The 24763-nt window shown below is 41.3% G+C and overlaps 1 protein-coding gene across 2 annotated transcripts in view; it reads left to right on the top strand.

Moving 5' to 3' along the window:
* atp9b (ATPase phospholipid transporting 9B) overlaps positions 1-18799 on the top strand; it is a 349558-nt gene extending 330759 nt beyond the window's left edge. For both annotated transcript variants that reach the window (XM_068032475.1, XM_068032474.1), the window contains 6 exons: positions 1391-1546; positions 5033-5097; positions 6103-6211; positions 9816-9873; positions 11575-11778; positions 16661-18799. In XM_068032475.1, coding sequence (XP_067888576.1) covers positions 1391-1546; positions 5033-5097; positions 6103-6211; positions 9816-9873; positions 11575-11778; positions 16661-16797 — 729 coding nt within the window. In that variant the 3' untranslated portion in view covers positions 16798-18799. The remainder of the gene's footprint in view (positions 1-1390; positions 1547-5032; positions 5098-6102; positions 6212-9815; positions 9874-11574; positions 11779-16660) is intronic.
* Positions 18800-24763: the final 5964 nt, after the last annotated feature.

The following is a 24763-nucleotide window of genomic DNA, read 5'->3' as shown; positions in this document are numbered from 1 at the left end:
TAAATCATAGGTCATAGCTTTAAAAAAAGTGCAATGAATTTTTAAAAAAATCTATTGTGCATCCTGTTTGCCTCAAATGAAATGTGGCTCATAGTGGTGAATGTGATTTGAATGGGCATGTTAGAAAAATGGCTATATCAAACCAAATGTTAGAGTTCCAATTTTCACCTTATTAATGAAACAATTACATAGAATTTATAGCACACAAACAGGCCATTCGACCCAATAGGTCTGTGCCAGTGTTTATGCTTCATACGAGCATCCTCCCACTCTATTTACTTAATCTCACCCTATCAACATATCCTTCTATTCCTTAATATACTTATCAAGCTTCCCCTTAAATGTATCTATGCAATTTGCCTCAACTACTTCATGTGGTAGCAAGTTCCACATTCTAACCACTCTGAGCAAAAGTGTTTCTTCTGAATTATGGCCCCTAGTTTTGTCTCCCCGACAAGTAGAAACATCTTCTGTACATCTACCCTACACCTTCATAATTTTAAAGATCTCTTGGGTCACCCCTCAATCTTCTCTTTTCTAGAGAAAAAGTCCCCAGCCTGTTAAATCTTATCTGATAGTTATAACCCCTCAGTTCTGATATCATCCTTGTAAATCTTTTTTGCCTCTATATCCATTTTATATTTGTCTTCCAAATGAGAAGCATGGCTCTGTGTACATCATTAGGACTGCAATTTCCATATTTAAAAGAATCTTTTACCTGAAGCAGGTGGACGCTCTGGCTGCCCGGCCGTTCGCCCCTCTTGGGATGGCACCAACCAGCTCGGGAGCGGGATATTTTCCCTGTGATCTTTAGCCCACTTCCACCTGGCAGAGTCACTGAAGATTTCTGACTGATGTAGTCACCCTGCCAATCCTAACTCTGCTAATGATATCTGCACTGAAGCTTTAGCTGCAAGAAGTGTCCGCCCACACTTCTAGTGGCATCTTACCATGTTGAGAAAAGGAGCAGAGACCCAATAGACCTGCGTCTCACCCCAAATCTGGCCTACCCACCCAGTTTACATTGCTAGGGTGACCTTCCAGGCTCAGTAATTTCTGTTCCACTGAGGAATTAACCACCGTCGCATAGTTACTGGCAGTAAAATAGAGTGAAGATGATTGTTATGCAATTGTTTCCTCTATATATGTGTATATATATATATATATATATATCTGAGAAAGCAACTTGTGTACATTTTCAGCATGAGAAACAAAGAAAGCATGTTAATTTTAATAGTGAAATATCTTAACTTTTTCTCCCAAAGTTTAGTCTTTAAAGATTTTCTTCTAATCAAGCAGCATGATTTCATTATTACAGATGTTTACTTACTATGGTGATTGAGCTCTTTTAGCATGTCTTCTTTATAGCTGTATTTTTATTTAAATCTAGGAAGGTAAACAGGCATCTTTGGCAGCAGATTTTTCCATCACTCAGTTTAAGCACATCGGCAGGCTACTGATGGTGCATGGTCGCAACAGTTACAAGCGATCGGCTGCACTTGGCCAGTTTGTCATACACCGGGGCCTTATCATCTCCACTATGCAGGTAATTGCATGCTTCATTTAATGGGCCAAGCCCCACAGTGGACAACAACACTAAGATTGAAACAAGCAAAATAGAACAAGTAAAGCAGAAGGTGGTGAATAAATGTGTGACACTTGAGTTTTAAAAGATAAAGGAAAGGGAGATTGTAGGAGATAGGGTGTTCCACACGTTCTCTCCTGGAAAAGAGAGAGTCCAAGCTGGAAATAGTCCAGAGAGTCTTGACTTCAGCATTACCTGAGGTCTGGGATTCCAGTGCTGGGCCTGGGTCCAAGGCCTCAGCAGTGCTGGCAGTGGCCACCATTTCCATTAGTGCTGCAGATACTGCTGAGTTGCCAGCCTTGTGATTGACCAGCAGCTCTTGGAGGCAGGATCCCTGTCTTTAAAGGGATGGAGATCCGGCGCCAGGAACTTCACCTCTGGAACAACGGAGGGGCACAGAAAGGCCGAGACGGGGTTCCCCCCTCCTTTTCGGCCACGAACCCTGCCTCCTCCACAAAATCTAGCCCAATAAGTGCGAATTATTTTTGCTTTCAGCAGAGGGGAAACTAGAGTTGATGGATTTGATTTTGTGTGACATACATGATCAACGTTTGAACAGCAATGGAGGTGACAGTTGATTTAAGTGAGGTGAGGTGGGAGAGTTTTGGTGGCGATCAAGGCAGCAGAAGAGACGTCTGGATGAACATTTAATTTTGGAAGCTGGAGCAGAAAGTGTAAAAGAGAAGCTGAAGAGGAAGTTTAACTTAGAGGTGAAACTCAACAGCCAGGCATTTGAGAACATACTCTCGCCAATGTATCACAGGAAGATGGATCTATACCCTCCTTTATGTTGCCAGGCTTTGCATGATCGAGCAATAACCTAGTTGTTGCTTCAGCCAGTTGAAGACCCTTCTCATGATGGTAGAAAAACTGTAGAAAAATTGTGAAACTGGCTTGATGCACAGAGACATTTTGCACTTTTTTTAAAAATAACTAAAAATTGTGCACGAGACAACATTTATGTATTTGTAAATCAACCCAAAATAACAGACTTCCTTTATCTTTGAATTTTGTTAGACTGACATTACTGTCTGTCAGAAACCAAAATAGAAAGGCTACATTAAGTGCACCTGCAATGCATCCTTCATCCTTTACAATATCTAAACATGTCTAGGTAAAATTTGTGTTCAGCTGATTAGCTGTGTAGGGACCTCAGCTTTTTACAATTTATATCAATGACTTAGATGAGGGGAGCAATGGCATGGCAGCTAAATTTGAAGATGACACAAAGATAAGTAGGAAAGTATTATATGAAGAGGACATAAGGAGGTTGCAGACTGATATCGATAGGTTGAGTGAGCAAACAAAAATCTGGCAGAGGTCATATAATGTGGGAAAGTGTGAAGTTGTTCACTGTGGCTGGAAGAATAAAAAAGCAGAGTGTTACTTAAATGGAGAACGACTGCAGAATTCCGAGGTGCAGAGGGATCTAAGTGTTCTAGTGCATGAGTCACAAAAGGTTAGTATGCATGTACAGCAAGTAATAAAGAAGGCTAATGGAATGCTATGCTTTATTACAAGAGGAATTGAAAATAAAAGTAAGGATGTTGTGCTTCAGTTATACAAGGCATTGGTGGTGCCGCATCTGGAATACTGTGCAGTTTTGGTCTCCTTATTTAGGAAGGAGATCTACTAGATTGATACCTGGAATGAGCAGGTTGTCTTATGAGGAAAGGTTGGACAGACTGGGCTTGTTTTCACTGGAGTTTAGAAGAGTGAGGAGAGACTTGTTTGAAGTATATAAGATCCTGAACGGTCTTGACAAGGTGGATGTGAAAAGGATGTTTCTTTGCAGGTGAGTCCAGAACTAGGGGACACTGTTTTAAAATTAGGGGTCACCCTTTTAGGACAGAGATGAGGAGAATTTTTTTCTTTGAGGGTTGTGCAACTTTGGAACACTGTCTCAGAAGGTGGTGGAGGCGGGGTCATTGAATATTTTTAAGGCGGAAGTAGATAGATTCTTGTTCGGCAAGGGAATCAAGGATTATCGGGGGTAGATGGGAGTGTGGAATTCGAGACACAAACAGATCAGCCATGATCTTAATGAATGGTGGAGCAGGCTAGAGGGGCCGAATGGCCTACTTCTGCTCCTAATTCGTATTGACTAGAATCCATATTCATCTTGAAGATTGTGCCACTTAGTTTGTGCTGCAGTTACAAGTGGGAATGTTGCATGTGAGAAGTTACTTCCTCAGGTACAACTGACAGATGCAATTAACCCCTGAAATGTTGCTGACCATATAGGATATGTGGGTGAATACATTTTTAATAATGGCATTAAATGGGCTAAAAGTACACAGATTACACTTAATCAGATTATAACTATCTGATTATCTTGTCATTTATTTCCTTTCCGTTTTTTGGATCTTTATTGTGTCTAAATTAGCTATCCTATTTGGTTGTATAACAATAACACTTCAAAATTAATTCACTGGCTTTTCATATTTCTTTCCTGATAGTTCGCCGGATAAAAGTATCTCAAATTATGGGTACTGAATCCTACGAGCTAATGTTTTGTTCCTTTTGTTTCAGCAGTAGTTTGAGGTCTGGTAACAAATCTGAACCAAATTTAAAAATGACAGCTTAAGGTTATTGTTATCCGTAGCCTGTTTTGATCAACTATCTCCTGCTGCATGCCCAGAACCAGATAGCATGTGTCACATCAGGACGATACACAAACTGCCTGGCAGCCTGCTGTATGTCGTTTCACCATGGTAGGAAGTTCCGAGGCCCAGCTCCAGAATTATTCTCTGAAGGGTTTACACAGAACAGAACGGCAGTATGAATTGGGAAGAGTGACGCAGCAAACTCACCCCACACAGGAACAAATAAAAATACAAGTGTAGAAACATCTGTTGTCATTCTGAGCCTCATGCCAAAACGTGAGCAACAGCACCTAAGGGTCAGAATTCCCTACAATTTTCCCTCACTCCTGTGGATAGATACCTGTTATCTGCTCAGTACCTCTCCGCAGAAGCACTGCTGAGATGGAGAAATGCAAAACTGGCTGGCCATCTCCATTGTGGTACAATGCCTTTGTACAACAATTTGATGAGGCACTGTGTGCACTGCACTGGCTAATATTACTCATACCTTCAAGCAAATATCTACCATTTCGAGTAATATGTACCCACCCCCCCCCCCAACTCCTTTAATCATTTATAAATTTACTGATAATATTTGAATCTCACGTCCTTCAAAACTGAGAACATGATTTGACACTATGTAAATGTTATTTTTTTTGAATGACATCCTGTGAATTTTAAAATGCTTGCAAGAGAGATGTCAAATGAGAGTACGAGCTGAAATACTTGTGTTGTAATGAAATGGAACATTTCATAAAATTTCTATACATAATCTGAAGCAATTTGCAACACAACCTTTTAAAGTGCATTTGAAGTATTTTTTGATCTTTTAATGGTGGTTTGCATATGTTCTTTTCCTTAGGCTGTATTTTCATCAGTGTTCTATTTTGCATCTGTTCCCTTGTATCAGGGTTTCCTCATGGTAGGGTAAGTGGCATTATGTAATTCCATAAAAGATCATTGCACATATATAAAGCGTCATCTTGTCTTTTCTTGTACACCACCAAACCCATCATAGAACCATAGAAAAAGTTTCGGCACAGGAAGTGTCTGCGCCGACTGAAAATCTAGCCGCCCAATCTAATCCCACCTTCCAGCACCTGGTCCAGCCTTGCAGGTTATAGCATTTGAGGTGCAGGTCCAGGTAACTTGTAAATGAGTTGAGGGTTTCTGCCTCCACCACCGATCGGGCAGTGAATTCCAGACACCCACCACGCTCTGAGTGAAAAAGCTTTTCCTCGTGTCCCCTCTAATCTTTCTATCAGTCACCTTAAATCTGTGCCCCCTGGTAATTGACCTCTCTGCTAGGGGAAACAGGTCATTCCTGTCTACACTCTCTAGGCCCCTCATAATTTTGCACACCTCAATTCTGTCACCCCTCAGTCTCCTCTGTTCTAAGGAAAACAACTCTAGCTTATCCAATCTTTCTTCATAGCTGCAGTCTTCAAGCCCTGGCAACATACTCCAGAGCAATTATGTCCTTTCTGTAACATGGTGACCAGAACTGTATGCAATACTCCAGCTGTGGCCGAACCAGCGTTTTATACAGTTCCAGCATTACATCCCTGCTTTTGTATTCTATACCTTGGCCAATAAAGGAAAGCATTCCATATGCCTTTTTCAGTTAATATACCTGTCCTGCCACTTTTGTGGGCCTGTGGACATACACTCCAAGGTGTCTCACTACTTCTACCCCTCTCAATATCCTCCCATTTATTGTGTATTCCCTTGCTTTGTTTGCCCTCCCCAAATGCATTACCTCAAGCTTCTCCAGATTGAATTCCATTTGCCACTTTTCCACCCACTCAACCAAATCATTGCTATCATTCTTGAGTCTACAGCTATCCTCTTCACTATCTACTGCATGGCCAATTTTTGTTGTGTTGTGAATTTGGTGACTTTTTGGTGACTCTTTGCTTTCTGTTCTATTAGGTATGCTACCATCTACACAATGTTTCCTGTTTTTTCCCTGGTGTTAGACCAGGATGTAAAGCCAGAAACAGCAATACTATATCCAGAACTTTACAAAGACCTCACAAAGGTTTGTGATACATTTGAAGACTCGTACATGTTATATGAGCATCTGAAGATTCAACCGACACCATGTTGTGATAATGTCCTTTGCATTCAGTGTAGGTAGTGTACCAAATGAGTGTTTCAAGGAGCCATGCTGATTTTTTTTTTTAAACCAAGATGAAAATTGCTTTCAATGTGTCTTCCAATTGACATTCACTGGACAAAGTGCATAGAAGGAACTTAGAGTTTGTTCGTTGGCATAATGGCAAATGACTAGTGTGCTTGCATTGTAGTCCTCTTATTGTAAGATATATGAATTGGATGCTTTTCAACTTGATATTACTGGAGTACTTAGCATGCAACTTTTCCCCAACAGTTATAGTGGGTGAGAGGATTCAAAAGCTTATAGTGGTTTACATATTGGTGCATTCTACTTGCTCTGATTTTGTGAAATCACCTTGTTGCCGCTGTAAACATGTTGTGATTGCACTCAGTGTAATTGTACTTTTAATATTGCATGTTTAAAGTCATGTCACCTTCATGTATGTAGATTTTGGCTTGTACCTTAAAACTGATGGATGAAATGGTAATACTGGAAATACTGAGTTGATTGTAATTCTGAATCCCAAAGCCACGTGCTCCATTTCTAGGCTTTACTGAGGTATATTATGCTCAATGTCCATGTCAAAGTCCACTCCCATTAGCGTGCCCTTACTTCCTACAAACTGGAGTATGTCGTCTTAAGCACAAGAGAATGTAGTGTTGCCCAGCAGAATAGTTAACACTTGAACAAACAATGTGACTTCGGCTAAAAACTACAAATCACATTTCTTCAAAGTGAAGATTATTTCATATAGTTTTGTTAGTGGCAAAAATGCACTGTGTTGACTCTCATTAATAATGCTAAACCTAAACTAACATCCGATACACGAGTTTCCGCATGCAACTTCATCTAAGCACCATGGAGTCTCTATAACCACATAGCTGCAGTGCAATGGTACATGAAGAACTTATTCAGCCTATCTAAAATATGCTTTCCATTCCCTTTGAAGCTCAAGCAGAAACAAAGAAAAACAAGCATTTATCTTTCACAATTGTCCAATTCTCATCAAGCATCCATGAGATTTAATACTGAAAATAGCTGCAGCCCAGAGCCCATGATATCTGGTGTGCCAGTAGTTTCAGACTGAATAGCAGTGCTCCACAACAGGGATCAAGTAGAAATGCTCTAATGCTGCAGTAGATTGAGAGTCTATTGAACAGTTATCTGACTTGGCTACTTTCAGAACAAAGCAAGCAGGTAAGTATGGTTACGCTTAATCCTTTGGCACACTTGAGAGCCCTTTCACCATAGCCAGTTTGGCTGTAGGACCACATCTACTGACTTGTTAAATGCATAGTGCCAAGGCCAAATTATATTGCAGAGAATCTGTTTGAATTTCAAATACTGTAAAGAAAAAAAAAGCATTGTAGACGCAATACTCCACTAGAAGTAGATAGTTTTAAGGATCTGTACATTTATACTTTTAATCCTAAAGGAAGACTTTTATCAGCAAAATGTAATGAGTTTTCTGGTGTTTTGGTTGTACTATACATTTAGCTAATTCTACTTAACATTTGCTGAGTGAAACATACACAAAATTACTTGTAGATGTTAGTAAATAGTGTGCCTTTGGTAAAACTTAGAAAGGATATTTACTACCCAGATGAATTTAAAATATCATTCTTAATCTCATCTGCCCTCCCTTACTCACCCAAGCACAACTTCATAGTGATTAAGAGGCTTCATTTGTGTACTCCCATCAATTCGTTGCCGACTGTCTTTTTTTATTTGTTTGTGGGCTGTGAGTGTCTCTGGCTAGGACAAGAGGGCATAGCCTCAAGATTAGAGGGAGCAGATTTAGGACTGAATTAAGAAGGAACTTCTTCACCCAGAGGGTTGTTAATCTATGGAATTCCTTGCCCGGTGAAGTAGTTGACGCTTCTTCAGTAAACGTTTTTAAAGCTAAGGTAGATATCTTTTTGAATAATAAAGGAATTAAGGGATACGGTGAGAACGCGGGTAAGTGGATCTGAGTCCACGAAAAGATCAGCCATGATCTTATTGAATGGCGGAGCAGGCTCGAGGGGCCGGACGGCCTACTCCTGCTCCTACTTCTTATGATCTAAGGCCAGCATTTATTCTCGAACCCTAGTTGCCCTTCAGAAAGTGGTGGTGAGCCGCCGCCTTGAAACCGCTGCATTCCATGTGGTGTAGGTACATCCACAGTGCTGTTAGGAAGGGAGTTCCAGGATTTTGACCCAGTGACAGTGAAGGAATGGCGACGATATATTTCCAAGACAGGATGGTGTGTGGCTTGGAGGTGAACTTGCAGGTGGTGTTCCTATATGTCTCCTACAAATATCAATTAGATCTTTACGTGCACTCTTCACTTTTTGCTTTCATACTTTATAAAGTCTGCTACAGATTTTAAAAGTGAAGCTAATATCAGTAAAAACCTTATAATGAAGAAAATGGTATGATGCAATTTTACATATTGAGATAAGTGATAGCTGTTATTAAGAGCTAGGCAGGATTCTGAAATCTTTATTTTTTCCTGTCTTTTATGGTCCTGCTTTCTCCTATCTTTATACAGAAAACAGCATCATGTTTGCTTAAGATTCCATTAATGCTGACAGTCCTCCGGTTCCTCATCCAACTGGATATTTTTAACATGAGACTTGGCTGTGAATGTCAGCACAATATTTGAATGGGGACTGGCATTACAGCTGAGCCTGATTTTCATTGGACTTTGCACATGTTCATTTTTGAGCAGGGTTGGGTGGGGGGCTGTGGTGGTGTCAACATAGAGTGATCAAAAGTGTAAATCCTGCTGATGTGAACTTGAGCTCATCCAAAACTCTGCTGACCATATCCTGACTTGAACCAAATCCTGTTCACCCCTCACCCCTATGACTGTTGACGTACATTGGCTCCCGGCCTGGCAAGGCCTCTGTTTTAATATTCTCAACCTTGTTTTCAAATCCCTCCATGGCCTTGCCCTCCCTATCTCTGTAACTTCCCCCAGCTTACAACCCTCTGAGATTTCTGTGCTCCCCCAGTTCTGGCCTGCTGAGCATTCTCAGTTTTAATCACTCCACTATTGGCAGCCGTGCCTTCAGCTGCCATGGCCCTATTCTCTGGAATTCCCCCTCTAAACCTCTCTGCCTTTCTCTCCCTTTAAGATGCTCCGTAAAACCTACCTATTTGACCAACATTTTTGCTCGTCTGCACTAATATCTCCTTATGTGGCTTGGTGTCAGATTTTGTTTGATAATGCTCTTGAGAAGCTCCTTGGGATGCTAAAGGTGCTATATAAATGTAAGTTGCTATTCCTCCTTCCTAACCTGGAGACACTCCAATTGCTGCCTGAGTTGAAATGCACTATTAATACATACTATGGATTGAATCTGGTACCTTTCTTGTGTGCAATCACACGATATTAGGCAATGTATCTATATGCTCTGAGCTAATGGGCAGCACCCACACACTGTAAAACTGCTGTGTATTAGATGATTGTCGTCACATTTTTATTTATCCAAAAATAAGCACAGTGTATACTGAATAATTTATAACTTTTTTTTGACAGGGGCGTTCATTATCCTTCAAGACGTTCCTTATTTGGGTTCTAATAAGCATTTACCAAGGTATGTCTCAAATTTTGCATTCTGTAGGTAGGAATTTCTTAAAGTTGATAATGCTCTGAATTAGTTTATAAATCCACATTTGAACAACTGTATGTTGATCTTTAATTAGGCTAATTCAGACCTCCGTCCAGTTTGGCAATTGTTGCTGTGATTTATAAATTAGGGCTCGTGTTCTGGTGCTTGAAATTGCCATTCCAAAATGTGCTAATGATGAAACAAAATTTACCCTTAAAATGCTCAATGTGCAGAAGATTCCTAGAAAGCACAGGTCCTACCTTTTGATATCAAAGACTTCCATTAAAGTTAACATTGCATTTAAGAAGCCTGAATTCATTGTTTTCTACATAACTCGCACTTTGAGCATCCTTTAGAGCAAATTAAGAAGGGTGCATCTGTAAAACTACTCACATTTAAAATAGTAGCAGTATGCCTACCACTCAAGTAGCTGATTATGCACCCAAGGGTAGTTTCTGCTTTGATTCTGTCTTTATTCTGAGAAACAACTTTTGTTTTGCATCATGAAATGAATAACATTAACAAGACCGGCAAAATGGGACGAGTAAGACTGATGCAGCTCATCTGCCCAGCAATATTTCCCATTAGCTAATTGTTCAGTGACATTATAAACTCTGATTATAAAATCCAATAGCCAGGCAGTTAGGACTGATATGGAAATGAACATAATGAAGGCCCTGCATAAAGGACAATAAAATAAAACTTATAACTGTGCACATTGAAGTGAAACACAGGAAAAACTTGGAGCCCTCTATTGTGTGTTGACTTCACTTAAAAGTGAATTACTACAAATACCCATGTTCAGACAAAAGCAAACTAGGTGTTGAGTGCAGATATAATACCAGTAGCTTACCTAAATAACCTGATTACCTTAAACATGTACTTGTAAAAATAGTTCCCTGGGGAATAGCATATGAAACTATGCTATTTTTAGATTTTTTAGATTTGGAGATACAGCACTGAAACAGGCCCTTCAGCCCACCAAGTCTGTGCCGACCATTAACCACCCATTTATACTAATCCTGCACTAATCCCATATTCCTACCACATCCTCACCTGTCCCTATATTCCCCTACCACCTACCTATACTAGGGGCAATTTATAATGGCCAATTTACCTATCAACCTGCAAGTCTTTTGGCTGTGGGAGGAAACCGGAGCACCCGGAGGAAACCCACGCAGACACAGGGAGAACTTGCAAACTCCACACAGGCAGTACCCAGAATTGAACCCGGGTCGCTAGAGCTGTGAGGCTGCCGTGCTAACCACTGCGCCACTGTGCTGTGCATGGTAAAGATCTGTTGAGCAGTTTGAGAAAGTATGATTGCAAATAAGTTTAATTTGAGAATATTCTGCATTTCCTTTAATAAGCAATAAACAATCAATGCACAATTGGAACCTCTTGATTCAACAGATAAATTTTGCATTTTTCTGTTTTATTTGTTTCACTTTCCCTTTTAGGTATCATTTCCCCTCTGGCAGCTAGATCCATAAAATCCCTACCAAAACTGCTTTGTAATCAACCACTTATATCCTTGATAGACTGTGGATTTTCACACCCTATTAATGTTTAAAATTGCATAAGAATTACAGTATGTAACAACCAGGTCTTGCTCCTAATCTATCACTGAGTCATTTTGATCAGGAAAAGAGCAATTGTGACTGATATACATTTGATCTATTTCAGGTGGCATTTTAATGTATGGGGCATTGGTGCTGTTTGAATCAGAGTTTGTACATGTCGTAGCAATTTCCTTCACTGCCCTGATCTTAACTGAGTTGCTGATGGTTGCACTTACTATCCGGACCTGGCATTGGCTTATGGTTGTGGGGGAGTTCCTTAGTCTTGGCTGCTATGTGGCCTCCCTTGCATTTCTCAATGAGTACTTTGGTAAGTTGTTCCAGAGGTTTGTCATTTCATTCTTTTTAAGAAAAAAGCAACAGAAGTTCACAAGTCTGTGGTCTCTATTTTAGATATATAAAATACATTTCTTTTGTTCTCGTAATCAATAGAAAATGTTACTATGTACCAGTGATTACTTTCCTTTTTAACCCAAGTGTATCTGAAAAAGGTTTTAAAGTTAAGAACAGGAAACACTTTTCAGATACAGTTGTATCATGTCTAAAATTTTAATACTGTTTTTATTTCTTTACAAATTGTATACACGCTTGAGGTACGATTCATAAGCTGGCCTCGTGATTTTAATTTTTCTATTTCTGTTTCTTTGTCACATCTGTATTCAAAATATTTTTTAATACTAAGGGAAGCCTTTATCAGCACAATGTAATCCATTTTTTTGGCCATTTAGTTAAATAAGTTGTACTGTTTCTCTCCACCTCTGTCTTCCCACAACTGCCAAACACACGTTAGTAGATATGTGGAATCAACTACTATCATAACCACTTAACTTTTTAAACGCTGGCTCACCACCTTCTCAAGGATAATTAGGATGGGCAATGAATGCTGGCCTTGCCAGCAAAGCCCACATTCCAAGAACGAATTTTAAAAACACTATCTGGGCAAGGAACATCATTGAATGTTATCATGAATATAGACATTGTTAATAGGGCACTATTTGGGAAATTATGATTCTGGTCCTAGGAATTTAGAAATATAATCCTTGGAATGCAACTAGCCAGTAGTAATGTAGATTGTAAAGTAAACTTCCTGGATAATAATTCAAGAAATTGCTCTAAAATATAGCTTGAAAGGAATACTTGGACGGTCAGTCTTAATGGATGCTAATCTTTTCATGACTGAACAGCATTATAATGTAAATCTAAGTTTCACTTGATTCATTTCAGGGAGCCAAAGTTAATTTCAGAGTTTTACTTCAAAAGTTTTTATCTGTGGCAGTTCTGCTCTTAAAATTGTATAAATTGGAAAAGTCTGTAATGGGTATTCAGGGTTACAGAGCCAAGGCAGTTAGATGGAGTTAAGATACAGATCAACCATGATCTAATTGTACCGACTCGAGGGACTGAATGGCCTCCTCCTGTCCAATGACACAGATTTTAGGAGCGGCCTTTCTCTCTGTGTTTCATTGCAGTCTGATAACCTTAGTAGAGCATCTTATTCTCTTTTATCCAGTAAATTTTATTTTACATATTTTAGAAGTGAAATCTCTTCACATCTAAATGAGGTTACATGTCCAACAAATGTGAGTAGTTGCTGTCCAAATTGATGTGCTTCTAAACACTCGCTTGTTGAATGCCTTCTGTCCCTGATATTAGATGTTAACTATCATTGTGTTCCCTGAAAAACTGATTCTTTTTTCCAAGATGTCTGACATTTGCACATTTGAAACATTTTTTTAAGTTGGAAAGCAAATGCATAATTGAAGAGGATAATTTGTTTGTTAAAGAAATTGTCCTTAAATTGGTCACCAGATGGAGCGTTCCATCAGACATGGGCAAGGTAACCTCCTACTGATTACCACCTACCGCCCTCCCTCAGCTGATGACTCAGTACTCCACCATGTTGAACACCACTTGGAGGAAGCACTGAGGGTGGCAGGGGCACAAAATGTACTCTGGGTGGGGGACTTCAATGTCCATCACCAAGAATGGCTCAGTAGCACCACTACTGACCAAGCTGGCCAAGTCCTAAAGGACATAGCTGCTAGACTGGGTCTGCGGCAGGTGGTGGGGAACCAACACGAGGGAAAGAGATACTTGACCTCGTCCTCACCAATCTGCCTGCTGCAGATGCTTCTGTCCATGACTGTATTGGTAGGAGTGACCACCGCACAGTCCTTGTGGAGACGACGTCCCGCCTTCACATTGAGGATACCGTCCGTCGTGTTGTGTGGCACTATCACCATGCTAAATGGGATAGATTTCGAACAGATCTAGCAATGCAAAACTGGGCATCCATGAGGCGCTGTGGGCCATCAGCAGCAGCAGAATTGTACTCAACCACAATCTGTAACCTCATGGCCCGGCATATCCCCCACTCTACCATTACCATCAAGCCAGGAGACCAACCCTGGTTCAATTAAGAGTGCAGGAGGGCATGCCAGGAGCAACACCAGGCATACCTCAAAATGAGGTGTCAACCTGGTGAAGCTACAACACAGGACTATCTGTGTGACAAAGTGCGTAAGCAGCATGCGATAGACAGAGCTAAGTGATCCCACAACCAACAGATCATATCAAAGCTCTGCAGTCCTGCCACATCCAGCCGTGAATGGTGGTGGACAATTAAACAACTAACTGGAGGAGTTGGCTCCACGAATATCCCCATCCTCAATGATGGGGGAGCCCAGCACATCAGTGCGAAAGATAAGGCAGAAGCATTTGCAACAATCTTCAGCCAGAAGTGCCGAGTTGATGATCCATCTCTGCCTCCTCCTGAAGTCCCCAGCATCACAGATGCCAGACTTCAGCCAATTTGATTCACTCCGCGTGATATCAAGAAACGACTGAAGGCACTGGATACTGCAAAAGCTATGGGCCGTGACAATATTCCGGCAATAACACTGAAGGCCAGTGCTCCAGAACTTGCTGCGCCCCTAGCCAAGCTGTTCCAGTACAGCTGCAACACTGGCATCTACCCTGCAATGTGGAAAATTGCCCAGGTATGTCCTGTACACAAAAAGCAGGACAAGTCCAACCCGGCCAATTACTTCCCCATCGGCCTACTCTCAATCATCAGTAAAGTGATGGAAGGTGTCATCAACAGTGCCTTCAAGTGGCATTTGCTTAGCAATAACCTGCTCAGTAACGCTCAGTTTGGGTTCCGCCAGGGCCACTCAGCTTCTGACCTCATTACAGCCTTGGTTCAAATATGGACAAAAGAGCTGAACTCCAGAGGTGAGGTGAGAGTGACTGCCCTTGACATCAAGGCAGCATTTGACCGAGTATGGCATCAAGGAGCCCTAGCAAAACTGAGGTCAATGGGAATCGGGGAAAACCCTCCGCTGGCTGGAGTCATACCTAGCGCAAAGGAAGATGGTTGTGGTTGTTGGAGGTCAATCATCTGAGCTCCAGGACATCACTGCAGGAGTTCCTCAGGGTAGTGTCCTAGGCCCAACCATCTTCAGCTGCTTCATCAATGACCTTCCTTCAATCATAAGGTCAGAAGTGAGGATGTTCGCTGATGATTGCACAATGTTCAGCATCATTCGTGACTCCTCAGATACTGAAGCAGTCCATGTAGAAATGCAGCAAGACCTGGACAATATCCAGGCTTGGGCTGATAAGTGGCAAGTAACATTCGCGCCACACAAGTGCCAGGCAATGACCATCTCCAATAAGAGAGAATCTAACCATCTCCCCTTGACATTCAACAGCATTACCATCGCTGAATCCCCCACTATCAACATCCTAGGGGCTACCATTGACCAGAAACTGAACTGGAGTAACCATATAAATACCGTGGCCACAAGAGCAGGTCAGAGGCTAGGAATCCTGAGGCGAGTAACTCACCTCCTGACTCCCCAAAGCCTGTCCACCATCTACAAGGCACAAGTCAGGAGTGTGATGGAATACTCTCCACTTGCCTGGATGGGTGCAACTCCAACAACACTCAAGAAGCTCGACACCATCCAGAACAAAGCAGCCCGCATGATTGGCACCCCATCTACAAACATTCACTCCCTCCACCACCGACACACAGTGGCAGCAGTGTGTACCATCTACAAGATGCACTGCAGCAATGCACCAAGGCTCCTTAGACAGCACCTTCCAAACCCGCGACCTCTACCAACTAGAAGGACAAGGGCAGCAAATACATGGGAACACCACCACCTGCAAGTTCCCGTCCAAGTCACACATCATCCTGACTTGGAACTATATCGCCGTTACTTCACTGTCGCTGGGTCAAACTCCTGGAACTCCCTTCCTAACAGCACTGTGGGTATACCAAATGGACTGCAGCAGTTCAAGAAGGCAGCTCACCACCACCTTCTCAAGGGCAATTAGGGATGGGCAATAAATGCTGGCCTGGCCAGTGACGCCCACATCCCATGAATGAATATTAAAAAATCTCTGGGAGGAGGGGAGTAAGGTTGTCAACTGTCCTACATTGCCTTGGAGTCTCCAGGAATTTAGGATTAATCTCCCTAGCATTCCTGTGAGCATCCCAGGGGAAGGATTTGCAATCTTAGCTGCTGTATCTGAAGTGGTGCAGTTTGTTCTTTTTGTTCTCCTTTCCAATTCTGTGCAGCTATTCCCTCAGCCAGCCTGGAGTACACCTGTGCATGTGTGGCCACACTGCTAACCCAATCGAGGAATTTCAGCAGCATGAGGCATTGAGAGCTTCGACCACCCTGCATTTCCAGTGTTGTAGGTATTGGATAGACACGTGATCAAGCCTCCAGAAATACATTCAAGAGTTAAAAGCCCTAGTGGGGAAGGAGGAAGAGAGAGGGGACCTTACTGGGGCAACTACCCTGCTTGACCACTTCGTGGCATAATAGCATTCAGTGTGACAAAAGTATCTGCAACACACCACATCTCCCCAAATTTAAAAAGAGACTGTCAAGAGGTGTGAGGGAATAAATCTGTAAAAGAATAAAAACCTAGACATCAATTTTATTTGTAAAGAAATCTGAGTTTGCAGGCTAAATAGATCACGACTGCATTACTGACTGTTTTTGGTGCTTATTTTTATTGTGTTTTACTTAACATAAAAGAAATTATGCTTGCCAAAAGTCAGCCAGTTTGCTCCCTTTTAAATTGTGTTGAGTAGTGACGAGTACTGTCAATAGATAAAACTCATAAAACCCTTTGTTTAATAGTATAATGGAATTAGCTTCTTGCTTTTACAGATGTCGCCTTTATCACCACTGTGACCTTCCTGTGGAAAGTGTCAGCGATTACCCTCATCAGTTGTCTTCCACTTTATATTCTCAAGTACTTGAAGCGCAAATTCTCTCCACCCAGTTACTCCAAACTTACCTCGTAATGCAAATGCTTTATTCAATAAGTGACACTTTTGCCATCGCTGCAGAGGGGTCTAATCATCCCTTTTATAAAAAAAAACTTCACAGGGAAACTGAAATCTTTTGAAAATGGTCTGTTGACCAAACAGCCAAAAAAAAAGCAATGAAATGTTGCATACGCTGTGTGGAGCATTGAAAGAAAATGACAACACTTCTGAATGACAGGCACTGCACAGGACCTCTGAAATGAAGGAATGCCTTCAAACTTTTCACAGTACTGATGGAGTCAGGGAGAAAATGGAAATAACTTGTCTTTGTATATCTTTTTTACTTTTCGCTTTTTTCTTGCTAATTAGTGTAAAACTTAAAATGTACTTTTGTTTAAAAATTTGTTGTACTTTTTATTGCTCCTGCATAACAACTCTGTAATGAGTTGCAGAATTGTCCATGAAGTGCTAGTTAGTTCAATAGTCCAAATTGTGTTGTATAATAACTTACTTATTGATACCATTGTGCATAAAGCAACAAATTAGCATTATATATATTTATTGGAATTTCAGCTACCCTTATAAGTGCTCTCCACTTTAGCGTTTGCTATTAACTTGAATATATTTCCCTGTCTCTAAATTGCAGCTGTGTTTGTGAAGCAAATATTCACTAACAGGGATATGCACAGCAGGCTTTCAACATCCCACATTGTCATTAGCATATTGCTGTCTATCTCCCCTATATTTTCTCCCCAGTATTATCTGAATATATTTATTTTTGGAGATTTACCTTAGGAATTCTACAACCTGAAATTCTACAGCATTCTACTTAACAGAAAGTTTTGAAAATTATTTTTTGTAAATAACTTAAAGAACATGCATTATTGTACAATGTTAAATTTCCATTTCTACCTTTCTTTGTCAGACTCGAGTCTTTATTCCATTGTAGAATCAAGCCTGGGAGAATTGAGAAGTTTTTTTCCCCCCGAGGGCTTGTGTTACACATTAAATATAGTCCAAAAAGTAACTATAAGGAAACCAATATTCTTCAAATCATAGTAAGAACATAATTCCAATTATCCTGGGGCAATGTGCTCCTGGATTGATTTCTTTAGAGTTTATAAAGTGGAGTACAGCAGATGATGTATTTTTTACAAAGAGGATCAACAATGTTTTCCGCTAGCGGTTTCCTGGATCCAGCACTGATTTAGAATTTACTGCACTTGCTTGAAATTCCATTTCAAAAGTATATGAGAATCAAATGTATTATGTTCAGTAAAGAAGCAAAGTGCTTCATATAATGTTCTCTGACTTGTGGAAATTAATTTTTGTATTCATAACCTATTAAAACATTTTTGCATTCATATTTTTAATTAACTAGTGTTCTGATTTATCAATGTACATATCCAGTAATAGGCCTAAAGGGAGTCGTACAGATGTGATCATTGATAGGTTGCAACTCTGTTCCAGTTTTAATTAAACATTTGCATTCTAGGTTCTACATGATTATGCTAAATTGTGTCCTTTTAAAATAACTTCCCATGGCTGTCCTTAAGAGATGTTGCTCCGATAGTGAAGGGAAGTTATATCCCATTTTTGTAAATAGCCTTTCAAATAATGGATGCCTAACACCAGATGCTGATTGTTATTCTATGCTGCAGCTGTGAAGTAGTTGTAATGAAATGAGTAACAGTGAAACGTGTTCTAATGGTCACCTTGATTAAGCAACTATCTGGATTAAGTATCCATCTATTGCCGCATCACACCCATTAATAGAAATGGACATGTTAGCAATATAAGTAAATGGAGCCTGCATCAGGGTCTAGCTACCACCTTCAAGATCAGCCATGGTAATTGTTTGCAAATTAACATACTGGTGTGGTTAAGCCATTAAGTGTCACTGTATATCATCTGGATTCAAAAGTTTTAAGGAACCACTTGAGTTTAATGGTGAAGGTGACCACTTTATTCAGATTTTACTGCATTGTTAAATTAAACTGGAGCTCCCTCTGCACAATAAAGTGAATTTACATTTTCACAGTGACTTGTCTTTTTTTGATCTTTGGATATGTAATGGACTCATACCATCTTAGATACATATTAAGTCGTCATCCATCTCATATTGTCTGTGTTTAGGAAACTGGGAGTTTCTGGTTGCTCTAAAATGAATAGTTAATTCCCTGTTCTGATTTGTCTCCATTTTTATTCATCCAAGTAAAGGCTAAAATGGACAAAAATCTGTTTTCACAGCAATAGTAAAACATTTCATCTGATCTATTTTGTGTAAAATGCCTTAATTTGCTAAAGTTTTATTGATTTTAACTTTGAGTGCTAATTTAACTTTAATTTTTCTTTGGCCTCCTTGTCTCGAGAGACAATGGGTAAGCGCCTGGAGGTGGTCAGTGGTTTGTGAAGCAGTGCCTGGAATGGCTATGAAGGCCAATTCTAGAGTGACAGACTCTTCCACAGGTGCTGCAGATAAAATTGGTTGTCGGGGCTGTTACACAGTTGGCTCTCTCCTCGCGCTTCTGACTTTTTTCCTGCCAACTGCTAAGTCTCTTCGACTCGTCACGCTTTAGCCCCGCCTTTATGGTTGCCCGCCAGCTCTGGCGATCGCTGGCAACTGACTCCCACGACTTGTGATCAATGTCACAGGACTTCATGTCGCGTTTGCAGATGTCTTTAAAGCGGAGACATGGATGGCCGGTGGGTCTGGTACCAGTGACGAGCTCGCTGTACAATGTGTCCTTGGGGATCCTGCCATCTTTCATGCGGCTCACGTGGCCAAGCCATCTCAGGCGCCGCTGGCTTAGTAGGGTGTATATGCTGGGGATGTTGGCTGCCTCGAGGACTTCTGTGTTGGAGATACGGTCCTGCCACCTGATGCTGAGCATTCTCCGGAGGCAGCGAAGATGGAATGAATTGAGACGTTGCTCTTGGCTGAAGTACGTTGTCCAGGTCTCGCTGCCGTAGAGCAAGGTACTGAGGACACAGGCTTGATACTGTTGGACTTTTGTGTTCTGTGTCAGAGTGCCATTTTCCCACACTCTCTTGGCCAGTCTGGACATAGCAGAGGAAGCCTTTCCCATGCGCTTGTTTATTTCTGCATCGAGAGACAGGTTACTGGTGATAGTTGAGCTGAGGTAGGTGAACTCTTTAACCACTTCCAGAGCGTGGTCGCCAATATTGATGGATGGAGCATTTCTGACTTCCTGTCCCATGATGTTCGTTTTCTTGAGGCTGATGGTTAGGCCAAATTCATTGCAGGCAGCCGCAAACCTGTTGATGAGACTCTGCAGGCACTCTTCAGTGTGAGATGTTAATGCAGCATCGTCAGCAAAGAGGAGTTCCCTGATGAGGACTTTCCTTACTTTGGTCTTCGCTTTTAGACGGGCAAGGTTGAACAACTTGCCACCTGATCTTGTGTGGAGTAAAATTCCTTCTTCTGAAGACTTTAATTTACCTTTCTATAATGCACTAGCACTTGTTCAAGTGTATTAAATATATTGTCATGCTAGGCACCCACCTGCCAAGAATGAGGCACATCAATTTTGTCATGAACATTAATTTTTAACTCTTGTTGAAGCGAGGAAATGACTTGTTAAACAGATCAGCTGTGGCTGGAAAAAAACATTTATATACTACATCGAAGATGAGGAAGCGCACTCCAGGGCCTGCTAAGTAGGATACAATCCACAAGGGCCAGGACTGGTTAGACCAGCTAGTCACATGACTACCTGGCTGTTCCAGGGTTTTCTTTTGAACTAGCCACAGAGAGTTTGAACTCAAAGTCTGTTTGCTCCTGAACTGAGAAGATCTCTCCTGCCTGTGCCCATCTCTTTCTCACAAGCCTCTGAATCCACTGAAGACACATGAACCCCAAGAGAGAAAAGTCTCTTATAGCGAACAAGGTTTAAGAAGAATACTGGGCCCCAACGAAAAGTAAGATCTACCTACAATCAAGGACTCTACAGTGAGCTCGAAGAACCGTAACATAAACCCTCTTCAGATATTGCCTCAAACTTTGCCATTTTATTTTTCTTTTCTGTCTCTATTTGCATATGTGTATCGCATATGCATGCTCGCATGGGGCGCATCATGTATCCGTAGGCGTTAACCGAATTAGAGTTTAAGTTTAATAAATTTCAACTTTTCTTCTTTAAACCTAAGAGCCTGTTTGTGCTGGTTTCTTTGCCTTATAATTGGAAAACGGTGAACAAGGATTCACCAAGGGGGAGCTAAAAACACAGTATGTTTAAAATTAAACCTTGTTTTGGTAAGACCAGGTGAAGGCTGAGAGGGAACCCCAGACATCTTTCTCACCGGGTCGTAACAATATTAAAAGTAAGTAATAGAACTGGAAAAATAAGCAGTTCTTTTTGTTTTAGTAAATTATCTGGGCCATTGCAGTAACAATGATTTTTTTTTTTTAATAGGCAAGTTTGTTTGGCATTAGGTGAAATGAATGTCAAAACTTTGTATACTTGAAATACTAAGTGGCATCAAAGCACATACAGTGAAGTTGAAAATGAAGTATATTCATTGATACAAATGTTTAAATTTCACCTCTTGTATCTGCTGTCTTCAGCATGGGTCTTGATAACTCTTCAACCTTGGTAATCAAGTTAGTGTACTGCACATTAGAACCAATGTACAATCTATTTGCAACCTTCGCATCCTATTCGTCTTTAAGCTGAGTTTCTAACCACAAGGAATACTTACTTCCACCTCTGTAACATTGCTCACTTCTAACCCTGCCTCAGTCCATCTGCAGCTTAACCCCTCATCCATGCCTTTATTGCCTCTATACATGAATATTTAATTTCTCTCTTGTCCATGCTCACACTCTGCACCCTCCATAAACTTCAGCTCATGCAAAACTTTGCTGCTCATATCTTATCCTGCTCCATCATCCATTGTGCCTGTCCTCCCTGACCTATATTGGCTCCCAGTATCCCCATACCTCCAGTTTAAAATTCTTTCCCATCTTTTTAAATCCCTTCAAGGCCTCTTCTATCCCATATCTGTAACCTCCCCAGCCCTACAACTCCTCCTCTGACTCTTGCCTCTTGTGCATTCCCTTTCCTTTGCCCCGCAGTTGGTGGCCATGCCTTCAGCTGCCTATGCCTAAGACTCTGGAATTCTCTCCTTAAATCCCTGCACCTCCAGCTGCCTTTCATTTAAGACTGTCCTTAAAACCCACCTTTTCAAGCTTTTGGTCACCTCTTCGAATACCTCCTTCCTCAGCAAAGATTCAGTTTAAATTTCTCATTCTTGTTTTCAGTTCCCTCCATGGCTTTGTTCCTCCCTATCTTTGTAACCCACTCTAGCTTCACAACCATCTAAGATCTTCACATGCTTTTATTCTGGCCTCTTGTGCATCCCTAATTTTAATCACTTCACCATTGGCGGCCATGCTTTCAGCTGCCTGGGCCCTAAACTCCAGCTTCTCTATTTCTCTCTCCCTTTAAAATGCTTCTTCAAACCTATCTCTTTGACCAAGCTTTTGATTACCTGGCCTGATATCATCTTACATGAAATAAAAACAAGAAATGCTGGAAAGACTCAGGTCTGGCAGCATCTGTGGAGAGAGAAGCAGAGTTAACGTATCAGGTCAGTGACCCTTCTTCAGAACTGGCAAATATTAGAAATGTAAAAGGTTATAAGCAAGTAAAGTGGGGGTGGGGCAAGAGATAACAAAGGAGAAGGTGTAGATAGGACAAGGTCACAGAATAGCTGACCAGAAGGTCATGGAGCAAAGATATGTTAATGGTGTGTTAAAAGACAAAGCATTAGTACAGAAAGGGTGTTAACGGACTGAAAATTGAACAGCCGCAGGTACAAACATGAAAAAAAAAGTGGGTAAGCAAACTGAACAAACTAAGATGAAATAAAATAAACACAAATATTTTTTTTAAAAAGGAAAAAAGTAACTGAAAATAAAAGTAAAATGGGGGGGCCCGCCATGCTCTGAAATGATTGAACTCAATGTTCAGCCTCGCAGGCTGCAGTGTGCCTAATCGGTAAATGAGATGCTGTTCCTCCAGCTTGCATTGATGTTCATTGAAACACTACAGCAATCCCAGGACAAAGATGTGAGAATGAGAGCAGGGAGGAGTGTTGAAATGGCAAGCAACCGGAAGCTCGGGGTCCTGCTTGTGGACTGAGCGGAGGTGTTCCGCAAAGCAGTCACCCGGTCTGCGTTTGGTCTCCCCAATGTAGAGGGGACCACATTGTGAGCAGCGAATACAGTATACTACATTGAAAGAAGTACAAGTAAATTGCTGCTTCACCTGAAAGGAGTGTTTGGGGCCTGGGATAGTGAGGAGAGAGGAGGTAAATGGGCAGGTATTACACCTCCTGCGATTGCAGGGAAAGGTGCTGTGGGAAGGGGATGAGGTGGTGGGGGTAATGGAGGAGTGGACCAGGATGTTACGGAGGGAACGATCCCTTCGGAATGCTGATGGGCCGGGAGGGGAAGATGCGTTTGGTAGTGGCATCACGCTGGAGGTGGTGGAAATGGTGGAGGGTGATCCTTTGGATATGGAGGCTGATGGGGTGGAAAGTGAGGACAAGGGGAACCCTGTCGCGGTTCTGGGAGGGAGGGGAAGGGGTGAGGGTAGAGGTGTATCTTACATGACTGTTTTAAAAGTTGTTAATGTTCCTGAGAAGCACCTTGGGACTTTTTTACACTAAAGATGCTATATAAATGCAGTTGGTGGTTATCATAACATTGTCCCAAATTTAATAACTTCCATTTCTTCTTTCACCTTAAAGCTTTTTGTTCAGTGTTGGTATTTTCTCATTGCCTGTGAAGTGATGCTGCCACTAAGATACAGTCCTAGGACATTGCAGATTAATGCATATAGTTTGGCAATGTCTGTATTGCAACTCAGAATTTGTGCTATTTTCTTCCCATCCACCTTTCTCCTGAAGATGTTGACTCTTTGCCACATCCAGGAGCTCTTCAGAACCTTGCTCAAATGCCATATTGATCGTCAGCAGGTGATCCATAACAGCTGAACACAAACTTGTCTTTAGCTGACACATACACTTAAGAGGGGGAGGTTACTGGATAAAAGTCAAGATCAACTTTTTCCTCCCTCACCAGAAGCACTGGAGACATTGTAGCTGCTGCCTGTCTAAAAATAATTTTAATTCAGCACAAACCTAGAACATTCCACCATTTACAGCATAATTAAAAACTAAGTAAACTTGCTGAGCCATACCTCCAATCATTTACCATCTTTTAAACACCATTTTTGTAAACCCTATCTAGCATAATACTGGCTCAGTACTCAGTTGTATTATAAACATTACAAATGTGTTATTTCTATCTGCTAGAAGGTAGATTTTAACTTTCCTTATGTCATATCAGGAGTGGTTTTGTTTGACAATTCTAGTGTTCAGTTCCATTCACAACTTCTCCAGTGATGGAGCAGCCTACGCCAGCCTACAGCGGGGTCTAGACAACATCCAGGCCTGGGATGACCGAGTTAAAATTCTCACTTGAATGCCAGACAATGACCATGTTGAGCATGAAGAGGCCCAACCATCTCTCCATGCCCTTCAACAGACCCTTCTGGTCCCCCACTATCAAGGTCTTGGGTTCATCAGGAACAATAAGCTTAATGGGAACATCCATATCAACATGGCAACTACAAGAGCAAAGCAGGTACTCCGAGAAATGACTCATCTCCTGACCACTTAATTCCTCTCCGCCATCTACAGGCCTCAAATGGAGTGTGTTGGATGCAATCCCAACAGGGCTCAACAAAATCAATTGCCGGCAAAAAGCAGTCCTCCTCATTGGGCCTCAGTACGGAACTCAATATCCATTCCCTACATGACACTGCGCTATGGTGACAAGATACATGATCTACAGTTGTGCGACCAAAAATGGCCAGGTTTACTTTAACAGCGCCTCAGCTGAGTTGTGGGAGCCCATAAAACACTCCCGTTGTTTAGGACTAACCATCCAATTGATTGATATAAAGTTGGG

This window comes from Heterodontus francisci, chromosome 5, assembly GCF_036365525.1.
Source record: "Heterodontus francisci isolate sHetFra1 chromosome 5, sHetFra1.hap1, whole genome shotgun sequence".
Classification (NCBI taxonomy): domain Eukaryota; kingdom Metazoa; phylum Chordata; class Chondrichthyes; order Heterodontiformes; family Heterodontidae; genus Heterodontus; species Heterodontus francisci.
Note: the sequence above shows the minus strand (reverse complement) of the source record. Positions and strands in the feature narration are given on the sequence as shown.